Raw genomic sequence first — 12,863 nt, 5'->3', positions numbered from 1 at the left:
CAAGTTCCCTTTTGGCAAAAGTTGGAAAACTTACTAAAACTGAGCTTCTACAAGGCAATGAATATTGCAGAGGGCGTGGCTCATCACATAAAGGTATATAACATCTCAAGGGTTTCACCAATCACCACGCAACTTTGTAGGCATATGACCACACATAATCTGAGAGGACCCCTCCATTATTGACCCGAACAAACAAAATGGGGGCGCTAGAGAGCTAATTTCTTACCTAGGCCTAGCTGCCATATCGATTTTTACTACACCTGGTAGATATGTAGAACAGGACGCCTCAAGGTGACTGGAGAAATTTAACTCTAATTGGCAACTGGGTGGCGCTATAACAACAGAAAAATGCTTAAAAATGGCTAAAATACGACCGATTGCTGTGGCTCCCCCTGTGGCCAAATGTTTTTTTTTTTCTTTTTCTAATTTTTGGTATGACTAAGTCATGGTATGGTATGCTGTACATAATCACAGAAACTGTCAGTGTGTCAGTCAGTCAGTCATTCTACCAGCGCGCCCCACTTTTAAGTCAATACAACATATAAACACTATCTACTAACTATCTGCCTTTCAGCGTGCTACCTCAACTACTAATGTACAGTTTTAGCCCACTAACTATCCCACTATTGGCAATGGTACTACTGTACTTTCAATAAAGCAATCGTACTATCACATTCACAAAAACTCTGTCTGAATACATTGCTCTTCGTAATGGGTTCAGTTGACTATTTAATCTGCAATCTTCTATGACCTGTATCCCAAACACACACCATGTGAAACTGTGCATGAGCAACTGTGCACTCAGTGGGTATGGACTAGTAGATAGATATTCATATCACAGTATATAACTACAAATAACCCACCACAAGCAAACAGGTAGTCACAACAACAAACCAAGAAGCCTGAAAGGCACAACTGTAGACGGACCATGACCCCACCAGGCTGCAGTAGTTCACCAGGGAGGTAAAACAGTCTCCAGTGATCTTAGTAAAATAAAACATCTGCTGACATCTAAATGGGAAAAGCCTGAAGAGAGATACAGAGGGACAATCGATATTTGTAAGATCTCAAGAAAAACACTAAGTATGAACACTGTTAAGGTGCTTTCACAGAGAATTAATAAACAGTATAATTTTAAAAAAACATTAACACATATTTGACCAACCTTAAAATTATTCTAAGTCTTTTGCAGCATAACACATAAAGTATTGATACAAAGGGCCAGTTGTCTTCTTACCTTGGCTTTGTAAAACTACAATTACCTATGGGCTGAAAATATTTAACTTAAATATATTTTAAAAATCCTGCTGTATTTATTTCATCCTTTACTTGCCCTGAATTCCAGGTGGCTGAAATGAATTAAAGTCAGCGTTTGTAACTTTTAATTATGAATAATAAAAGGGTTTATTATCAATTATAAATGCCTTTCCACATGATTACCAGAGTCTGCTTTAAATTCAAGAAGAACGAAGCCCTGCTGAAAGGCACATTACAACCTCTGATCTGTTTTCCAAAACTAATTTACAATTGAGAAAGGGAGATGAAGAGATGGGTGGAAAGAAGTGGGACAAAACCAAGACTCAACAAACAGATTTAAGGAGAGAGAGAGAGAGCTGAACAATGAATGGAAAGATTTCCTCATTTTCTTGTGTTTGTTGATGAATTCCCATTGTATTCAGGGCTTTGGCAATAATGTTCATGTACCATTCATGCCAATAATGCATACTGGATTGAAAATGAAACAAAAAGATGAGCGGTGTGCAAGATGCAGCGAAAGAGGGAGAGCTGTCGTGTTCAATCAGAATGTGGCTTCAGTGTTGGACGGTGGAGCAGTGAGGTGGAATAAAAACCACCTGATTAATTTTAACATCAGCGTCTTCATGTTTTTGGAATTGAGAGACAGAGAGTGTGACTGAGAGAGGGAGGGCTGGAGAGGTATTGTAGGGAATGTGTGGATGTGTTCAACATCAGTGTGTGCACCAGTGTGTGTGTGTGTGTGTGTGTGTGTGTGTGTGTGTGTTCCACAATAGTATCTGTGTTTCTATATATGAAGGTATACACTGGTGTTTTTGTGTACTGAAATTTGTGTATTTTTATATTCCAGTGAGTGAACGACTTTGTGATTCCCCAGGCCTGTGGTGTTACGGCTTATTGAATAAGCTCCATGCTCCACTGTATATTCAGTGTAATGACTATAGATCTGACAACAACACTGGAAACCTCTGGCTGGTTTAAGTTATCGATCTGACACTCTTACCGCTTTTGCTATGCTCCCATTTGTAAGTTTGTGCGTGTGAGTGGATTACATATAGACCAATATATGGGGTTAGAATTTGCCTTTTGTTAAAAATCACATAGATGTCAAGGGTGCATGGATCAATGCTGATCATATGTGAAGAACCATCACCCTGAACTGTTTCTAATTCAAACTTTTGTGTTGAGGTCACACAAATATCCACAAATAAAGTATTTTGCATTTGATATTATTGTTTTAGAATTCACAGTTTTAGTGTTGTGACTGCTATTGTCTTAAACTTTGGTTTCTCTTAAAAAAATCCAACTAATTTGCTTTACATTTAGCACATATAGCTTTTAGTAAGATTTATTTGTTGCGCACTAGTAATCCATGCATGTAAAGCTAACCAGTTTGGGAGTTATTCAAAATCAAGTGGTAAACTTCAGGATACTGCCAGAAATCAGTAGCATTAGCATTAGCATTAGAGTGACAATCTGAAATACATCTTTTATTAAAGTCACAGGCTGCAACCATCAGTCAAGACAGGAGTCAAATTACAAGTTACTGTGGCACTGTGAGAGTGTTATCAATAATTGATAAGACGAGCCAGTTGTCTCAAGATGTATACTCCCAAAAGAAACCAAGAAATACAAAGACAGTATTTATAAAGAAAGAAAATATTTACAAAAGTTGAAGTAAACTTTTTCTTAGCTTAACAGTTTAAAAAAAAAAAAGTGAAATACAAAAGCATACACATCACGCATCTAGGTGCAATGCAATATCAATAGCAGCAGAAGGAAACTGCATTAGCTTATTTTTTTAGTATGGCATTTATGTTGTTCCTGCTTTCTCCTTACAAGATGATATGTTTTTTTGTTTTTGTAAAATGCCTTTAGGAAGGAGACAAAAGAGGAGAGGTTGGTGTGAGAGACTTGTAATTCACTCCTCCATAAGTTTTGTATTTCCCAAGCTGTACTTCCTTTGCCTTCTCTTCCATCTCCTCCTTTGCTCTCCTCATTGTCTTTCTCTCTCTCGCTGCCTCTTCCCTCTCATGCCTTGAGTACATTTCTAATTTGAAAGGCTTTGTTGGTTTGTTGCACCTAACAATTAATGATAATCCGCTGCAGCACTCGGAACAGAATTCCTATCTTCACGGACAGTTTCATCAATATTTGTGAACATGAAAAGAAAGCTGGGAACCAGGGAAGCAAGACTAATTTGTTGTCATCGAGCGAAGCATTCTGTGGGAGAGTTACTCCAATTGAAGGCTAAATTAGTTCAATCCACATTGTTTGTTTGAGGTTTTGCCCCCAAATATAACTTTCTCATACTGGTAACAACTTCTTGAGCCTGAAAATGTTTTACCTCAGTAAGGTTATTTCAGAATAACCTGGACGCACCTGCCATGCTTGTTTCTATTAATACCTTAAAGAATAAGGTTATGATTATTATACTCACATTGTTTACAGTTTTGTAACCCACAATATATCACAGTACTCTTTTGGTTAACTAAAACATTAAACTGTCTTACTGTCATGGTTTTCGCCTTAAATGTTAATCATCCAACTCCTTTCTGTTGCTGATGCAGCTAAACTGTTATCAGCTCAGCTAATTATATAAATAAGGCAATAATATCAGTGTCTATGAAACTTCTGTTGAAGAATTTGGTTTATCAACAGACATATGTTTCCTATACCCATAAGCCTCATCAAAATCTGACCGAGCACATGATCGCAGCAGCTGTTGCAGTGCTGCCTCTCCTAAGCACAGATTTGACATGGTACAGTAGCTGCTTCTTCGCTCTGTAAAAGCCCCCACTATCCTAATACCCTGCATGGCTGTTTGAAAGGAATTTAATCTTACCATGTAAGTCTGAGCCAACAATCTTTCAAGCATTCACTCATGTGGAATCTGTAAAATGTGACACTAGTGATTACAAACCGACACAAAGCCATTTTTATCACATCAGGCTGGTCAGCTGATCAGATCAGTGCTGTAATGTAAAGCACAGGATGTAAATGTGTTTACAGGGCTCACTGTCTCATATTGATATTTCTGTGTCTCCGCAACGGTGACAGCCGTGGCCAGAGTTATTGCTTTTGGTATCTCCGCCCATCCCTCTGTTTGTCTGCCATCTGTCCCAGTCTCGTTAACACAATATCTCAGGAATGCCTTCAGGTTATTTCTTTAAATTTGGCACAAACATCCACTTGAATGCAAGGATGAACTGATTAAAATTAGGGGGTCAAAAGTCAAGGTCACTGTGACCTCACGTCCGTCCCATTCTCTTGTAGTTGATATCTCAAGAACTCCTGAAGGGACTTTCCTAAAATCTGGCACAAATGTCCATTTGGACTGAAGGATTAGCTAATTAGATTAAGGTGGTCAAAGGTCATTGTGACTTCACAAAACATGTTTTGGCAAGAACCCAAGAATTATATGCTAATTATGACAAAACACTAGGATAAAATAATTAGGGGTGAAAATGGACATCCAAAAGGTCAAAGGTTAATAACTCTGTGACACCATAATGCTTTCTGGCCATTATTTAATATCGTAACTCAGGAACAGAAGGGGAGACATTTGCTCAGACACTGAATTGGTGACACTAATTTTGAGTGCCCATCTTAAAACTGTGATGATTGTATAGATCGTCTTTTAGAGTACGTAGTTCTTTGTGGCAACATCCATATTTGAAGCACTGTCAACTGTCATGGCTACGGCCTTGTGCTCTACCCTGTTCCTCTTGTAGTCCACTACAGGCTTATAGACCTTTTTCACAGCAGACATTTTGACTACTCATCGGAGGAAAAGCACGGGTGAAACTGATAACATTAACATTGGCTGAGTTCCAATTAGTGTCCCAGTAAGCTATTCCAGTGTGCCAGCATGCACAGTGTCAAAGCCCGTCATGAGTGGAATGCAGCCATCATTGATGCCATTTAATACACCTGTGCTTTTCCTACAATGACGAGGCAAAATGTCTGCTGTAAAAAAGGTCTATAGGATTTGCTGATATTATGTATTGTCTTTTGTACCATATGACTCATGTAGTTCTCTATTAGTCCTCTGTAAATATAGCCTCTAAGTAAAGGCAGCATGTTACTCACTGAGAATTATTAAGTAGAATCATGTGTGTCAATACAGTGATAACTTCCATATTATTTAAAAACACACACCACCTTTTATTGAATTCCTTTAAAGTCTTCACTACATAGATTGTATGAGTCTGGACAGACATGTTAGCATGCAACTTGACTGGTTGGTGGAGGCATACAACTGCAGGGTTGGAATTTTAATTTTCCTTTATTTTTTTTGTGACTAAGTATTTGATGAAATGCTCTGTGATTAATAAATCTAAATTAATGGAATACATCAACTTTTGCTGTGAAATTATTTTGAAAATTGTAATTGAAATGAATTTTCGCAGAGTTGTCATAAAGCTGCTGGATTTTGGACAAAATTGTCCCCCTATCCTCTACCACAAAAAACTGAAATCCATCCCCTTCAGCTGGCTTGGTCACCACAAATGCAATGGAGCAACACCAAATTTATGCATTCTGCCCACGAGACATTTTCGCCCTGTTGGCTTTGTTTTTTTTCTACCCAAACGAACCAAACTATCCGTGGAAGCGGACCAGGGTTTGTTTAAAGTGTACCAAATAGCGCCAGTGTGAATTAGATTAGATTAGATTAACTTTATTGTCCACCTTAGTGGAAAATTGTCTTTGGCTCCTCCAACATTAAGTTACATTACAAACAAAGTCACAAGACACTTCCCATCATACATCACGTACCACCATACAATGCATCCTAAATGTAAATGTTTGATTCACAGGGCCAAGCAGCATCGTCTCGTCTGCTTTCATCATGTGACAAAGCCACTGTGGCCTTCAATGACGCACCAGGTCAAAGGCCACCATGCCATCAATCGGCGTTAATTTTTTAACACATTTTTCTGTGATAAAGTCATCGAAATTAACGTGCTATTTTGACACCTCTAGTCTAAACATGTATTTTTTTGACCATTCAGTGATCCAATGAGGCTGAGAGAAAGATAAAGAATAAACCAGTTTCAGTCCTCACCATCACACTTTTTTCATTTTGGTTACTTTGAGTGTTGATGAATAAGGAAATGAAGAATATTTGTTAATAATTCAGAGTCATTGCAAATTGAGACCAAAGCTCCAAAGAATAAAGACAAATGAATTCATATGTAAAACCTGTCAGAGCTTCAGACTTGTCTGATGTAACTAAGACTTTTATTTCAAATTGTGTAATTTGTGATTTTAGTGCATTGACCTTTGTTTGAAGAGGCGCCCCGCTGAGAGCCAAATCCTCCCCCTTTCCCCAACCAACCCCTGTTCCAGTCTCTTCTGTAACTCAATTGGTTTTCTCGGCAGGGTTTTTTTACATCTGTCTTTCTGACAAGCTGAAATGTGTTCCTGGGGTTTTTCTCTCTGAATTGTAGGCTAAATGGTTTTCTAAAATTTCAGCACCCTGACAAAGATACAACAGCAATTGTGTTAGGATTTCAAAACTACAGCTCTAATGAGGCTTTGACAGTGTGCCGATGGCTAAGACCCCTGGGATATGTTGTGGCTGAATGATATCAAAGCAAGCACAACATGTACATCAAGTGTAACTTGTTATTTTCCTCCTGTTGCCTGTCCTTTCTGTTTTGTTTTTTTTCTTTGAGTGGTTGTTGTATGATACTCTTTGATGTGGAATATATATATATTAATAATCACATGCTTACATAAAAAATATATTCGTAGACGGTTAAGAATGTTCTCTGTGAAAAAGGATCTGACTGTGGATGAAGCAGACCTGTGTGGATACCTGATGTTTCCATCTCTCATCTTATCTTACTATATAATGACAAAAACTCTGTCTGTGGGTGTATCTGTGTGTCTGTTCCACGTTTTTCTCCTGACTGACTTGGTCAATCTATGTAGAATTTGGCACAGTGGTAGAGGGTCATGGAAGGATGCGAATGAAGCAATATTATGTCAATTGGCCAAAGGGGGGCGCTCTAGCAACCGATTGAAATTGCAAACTTTGAATGGGCATATCTCATGCCCCGTATGTCGTATAACTTCCGGTTATATAGATTTTCTGCCATTTTGAATTTTTTGAAAAACACTTAAAATCAATCTCTTCCTAGGAAGTTTGACCGATCTGCATGAAACTCGGTGACCATAATCTAGGGACCAATATCTAAAGTTCCCTCTTGGCAAAAGTTGGAAAACTAACTAAAACTGAGCTTCTACAAGGCAATGAATATTGAAGAGGGCGTGGCTCATCACATAAAGGTGTATAACATCTCAAGGGTTTCACTGATCACCACGCAACTTTGTAGGCATATGACCACACATAATCTGAGGGGACCCCTCCATTATTGACCCCATCAAACAAAATGGGGGCGCTAGAGAGCTAATTTCTTATCTAGGCCTAGCTGCCATATCGATTTTTATTACACTTGGTAGATATGTAGAACAGGACGCCTCAAGGTGAATGGAGAAGTTTAACTCTAATTGGCAACTGGGTGGCGCTATAACAACAGAAAAATGCTTAAAAATGGCTAAAATGCGACCGATCGCTGTGGCTCCCCCTGTGGCCAAATGTTTGGGGGTTTTTTTGTAATTTTTGGTATGACTAAGTCATGGTATGGTATGCTGTACATAATCACGGAGACCGGTAAAAATGGAGCAAACAGATACCGTCTAATTCACAAAGCACGCACAGATGGTGAAATGCTCCACTAACTGCGCTGCCAAGCAGATTGCGTCTCGGTGCTCTGGTGTTATTTGCACGTATTTAAATGAGGTAATATGCATATATTTGGCATAAAAATTGCCCCTTTCTATGCAAATGAGCCTCATTGATAAACAACGTCTAATTCACTAACACCAGCGCTAATAGCCACACGCAGTTTGAGTGAAGTAAATAACGTCTTTAGAAAGCTGGTGCAAACTGGGCGCTCCTGTGTGGAAGCCTCTCGCCCAGACTTTCCAGTGATCGTGGCAGCAGTGATCGTCTGTTAAATCAGTCTGTAAATAATATTTTGACATTATTATTATATTATATTATTATTATTACATTATTATTATTACTTTAATGGCATCCGAAGATATTTATGCGTTGAACAGGTGACAGTCTGCAGTCATTCTCAAAACGCACTTCTGTCACACACTTCAAAAGCAACTTTAAGTAATTTATTTTACGAAACGGGGGAAACAAACGTGAACAAAAACGGTTCCATAATTCATATTAAATTCAAAAGATAACGAAAAAACAGCTACAAGTGAGAGGGAATAGTGATAAAGTGGTCAAACTTGGTCAAATCCACAGCCTCAACCCATCCGACACTGTTAGACTGACTCACCAGCAGACATCACTACATGAGGGTAGGCCGATACAGTTTTCAGTACTTTGCCAGACAAAGTCTGCCATTGTTCTGCCACAGTGTTCTTGGTGCAAAGCCAGCATTTATACTTTGCCATGTGGCTAATTGCAGTCAGGGGCAAATCAGGGGCAAACTGCACTCAGCTGCCAAACTTTGTGGGCATCTTTGCGCTGGTATATCATTAGCGCAATATCCTTTGTGAATAGGACGTTAAGACGGAGCAAACTGCGGGTGCAAGTGAAGTGCAATTCAAGGTGCTATCAGTGGCCGCAGTTCATTCTTTGTGAATTCGGCCCTTAGTGTGTCATTCTATCTGTCCCACATTTTTCTACTTACTGACGTGGTCAATCTATGTGAAACTGCACATAGGCATTGAGGATTGGCATAGATAGAAGGTGACAAAGCTACCAATGGGTCAATATAACACTGCTCATCAGTGACTCATTTTAACTACTGCTGAGTCGGGGCATTGGTGGCATAGTGGTAGAGCAGGCACCCCATGTACAAGGCTGTTGCCGCAGCGGCCCGGGTTCAACTCCAGCCTGCGGCCATGCTCCATGTCACTCCCTCTCTCTCTCTCCCCCCTTCACGCTTGTGTGTCCTGTCAAATAAAGGCTAAAAATGCCCAAAAATATCTTAAAAAAAAAAAAAAAAAAAAACTAGTGCTGAGTATCTGGAGGTCCTTAAAAGCTCTGAACTCTGTCTCGAATGGTCTAAACCTAAGACATTAAATAGTGTAGATGTCTTAAAGACAACATTTAGTTAAGGCACATTTGCAAGAGGAACGCCATTCGTTTTGTATTTTCTTACTGTAAGATGTGAATTGGACAGACAGCAGTAAAATTGTTCCAAAATTAAATTTTCTGAAATGAAGCCACTTTTGATGGGTCAATACTCTGATGGGTTGAGTTTTGACAACTTTGTGTCCTTACTCTGGTTCTGTCATTTTAATTTAATTTACTTTTACTTTATAATTGTACTTTGTAATTGGCTTCAATTCCAGGTAGCACTTACAAATTTTTATCTTAAAAGTCACAGTGAAATGATACAGAGCTGTGATGAGATAAGCCTTGTTTCCAGCAGGTAGTCAGGTTCAGATCAGTTAGTTACACATTGGAAATTTTATTTTTGCGTTTTCGTTGTTCAAAGCTGCGGATGGTACCAACAGAACCGTTCCATTCTGTACCGTTTTTTGTCACCCCTCTGTTGAGAGAACCTAGTACACTAATCTGATACTGAAAGTTGGAGCTAGAAATACTACAGTCTGTTAATTGGTCAGAAGGACCACAGTGAACTGTAACTATTGTTCCTACAGTGGCAAGTTTACACACATTAGTCAACAGTAACTGTAAAATGAAAGGATATTTTGCTGCCTGTTCATCTTTACCAGTTAACAGTTAGCAAGCTATAGACTTAGAAGATATAATAAAATCCACTGTAAAGTTTACCGTAGGCAGCTATCAGCAACTTTTTCAAGGTGAAATTTTGCATGTTTGCTTGTTTTCATTGGCTCTCTTACATGACATACACTTTAGTGATGGTTGCTTTAAGTGCTTAATCGGGAATATGCAAACTGCTTTTCCTCACATAGAGAGGCAGCAGAACATTGTTTCTTTGCACTACACCCCTGTTCTGCTCCAAACACTCAAGCCTGTTCTTATTGTGCTGAAAATGACATAAAACCCCACTCCACGTAGGATCGGCGAGGTGCAGCTGTTCTTCCGCATCATCAGTGAAGAGGAAGGCTACTGTATCACCATCTGCTAACCCTGCCTACATTTAAAACCCCTGTCTGCAGTGTAAAAAAAAACACTAGTTCTACAGTTTAGACACGTTTCTGTACAGGTTACATCCGGTTCTGAGGATACTATATGGAAAGTGTTTGGTGGAAACGCAGCTATACAGAGCTGTAAGGGGCTGTTGGCCTTCACCCACACATTGATGGTTACAATGACAGATTAAATGAGTACATTTTTCAACTAACATTCAAATACACAACTCCGACCCATGACGTAAGCTTATGGTCAAGTGTGGCTTTATTTGACGGACAGGGTTAGCTGTTTGTCCCAAATAACATTTGATTGGGTAATTATTTGCATAAAGACATATATTTACACACACATACACACACCTGGGTTCAAGATGGGTTATCATTTTACATGGGAAGAAAAAAGATGGATATTGTTATAAAAGCACTCAAACGGGATATTTTTTAACATGTGTTTGGCTTGAAAAAAAAAACAAAACAACTGAGTATTTAATGCACACACACGCACACAGACACACACAGGAGTAGAACTTGCAAAATGTATTTTAGGCTGTACAAAACCCCAGAGATATATTAATCATAATGTATCTTCTTCTATAACTGATTCCAAGTCTGTTTCACCTGCAACCTCAGGTGTACTTGAGTGAATAACTGATTAACATCGCAACTGTGTCTTACCGGTGTTTTCTGCCTCGTCTGTAAGTATCAGCAATGTAATAATATTCATGCAGTTATATATTTTTGAATCATTTCTAAATATGACTTACAGAAAACTCATCAGAATATAGATGAGCAGAGCAAATCAGTGGATTCTCTGACTCCGTAGAAATGAGGAAACTATTTGCGGGCAAAATCATTTTGACTGTTTCCACTTGACTCGTCATTTATTGTGTGAATAACACCAATGTGCTCTCTGTCTGTCTCTGCATGTATCTCCATCTTTTCAGGATGGCATGGGCAATCTGCGGGTGACCAAGGAAGGTGTCAGATTGGAGGGAGTGTCCGAATTCTTATTGCCTCTATACGTCAAAGAGATCCAGTCTCGCAGGGTAAGATAAGTTGATATGTGTTTGTGTGTTTGTGTGTGTGTTTGTGTGTGCTTCTGTAGCTTCTATAGCTCATAAGAAGGCCATGCTGTGATATGGAACAAAATACCCATGGATCATCATAGTTATCCTTCAATCAGTTCAATCAGTCAGTCTCTTCATGTTAAACTGCTTTTATTTTTTCAGTATGTGTTGTACTGAATATTGCATGAATTCTCTGTAAAGTTTTGTGGTGAGGATGTACACGTGTGTGTGTGTGTGTGTGTGTGTGTGTGTGTGTGAGCACCTACACTCCAACCCCTATAATGAACAGAAATTAGATGTTGTCCCCAGCAGTCAGGGTCTATTTGTCATGTATGTGACACACTATGGCACTGCATATAATCCGGCACACTTCCATATCACCATTCATCACACAGAATCATCATTGATCCCGTCATCTGAGGCAACACAGACACTATGTCACTCTATATAGGACAATCCATGAGACACTGTGTGTGTGTGTGTGTGTGTGTGTGTGTGTGTGTGTGTGTGTGTGTGTGTGCTTGATTTTGTGCATATATGTGTTCATATGTATGAGTAGTGAGCAGAGTGAGGGGTGTAATTGTGCTCATGCTCTCACAAACACATTGTGTGTGGGTGTGTGTGTGTGTGTGTATTGTGGCGGGGAGTGGAATTTCAGTTGCACAGCAAGAGATTAATGGCGTGGGAGTAGGATAGAACGGTATCTGACAATTGATAGACAGCAAATTTATGAAAGATGTAGTCCACCACTCAGGTGTGGTTTTGTTTTCCATTATTGTAAAACTAAAAAAAAGGGTGAAGAGAAATGTGTGTAATATCGAAATCTGACATTTCTTGTAAAAGTTCTATCCCTCCTGTCTTTGGACCAACTTTTTTATGAAACCAAAAATAACAAATCAGTCCCTCTAGGGCTTTGGGGGATTGGTTTTCTGATAGTTGCCGCTCAAAATGCTTGATTGATGAGCATATTATTATAAGCATTCAGTGTTTCCTACAGAATTAAAATGTATATCTGATGGTAGGGAGGTGAAAGGGTCTTACGTGTTCAAAGCTCACACAGCGGTAGCAACAAACATTGAGCCATAAACTGTCCCAACAATCTCACACCAACACCAAAATGGCTCAACTCTGTTGTAAAAACTCATTAATAAATGAAGGGTACTGTTTGATGCTAACAGTTATACCTATCAATGTGTGTCACTCTGACCCAAGTGCAGCAGTAGGCTCATTATAAAAAGAGAGATGTGGGCAAGGAGGGCCTCAGCCAATCAATATACTGTACAGAGATCTACAATGAAATAAGATTTTACCTGTTTTAGAAGAGCTGCAGTGGTTGGACAAAGTTGCAAGGTCATGTAGAAATCTCAGAGATTGGTTGAA

The 12,863-nt window shown here is 39.1% G+C and overlaps 1 protein-coding gene across 3 annotated transcripts in view; it reads left to right on the top strand.

Moving 5' to 3' along the window:
• The window catches only part of LOC125885762 (zeta-sarcoglycan), a 466,598-nt gene that overhangs the window by 312,848 nt on the left and 140,887 nt on the right, over positions 1-12,863 (top strand). For all 3 annotated transcript variants that reach the window (XM_049571525.1, XM_049571526.1, XM_049571524.1), the window contains exon 3: positions 11,361-11,462. In XM_049571525.1, the coding sequence (XP_049427482.1) occupies positions 11,361-11,462 (102 nt within the window). The remainder of the gene's footprint in view (positions 1-11,360; positions 11,463-12,863) is intronic.

This window comes from Epinephelus fuscoguttatus, linkage group LG3 (genome assembly GCF_011397635.1).
Source record: "Epinephelus fuscoguttatus linkage group LG3, E.fuscoguttatus.final_Chr_v1".
Taxonomy (NCBI): domain Eukaryota; kingdom Metazoa; phylum Chordata; class Actinopteri; order Perciformes; family Serranidae; genus Epinephelus; species Epinephelus fuscoguttatus.
Note: the sequence above shows the minus strand (reverse complement) of the source record. Positions and strands in the feature narration are given on the sequence as shown.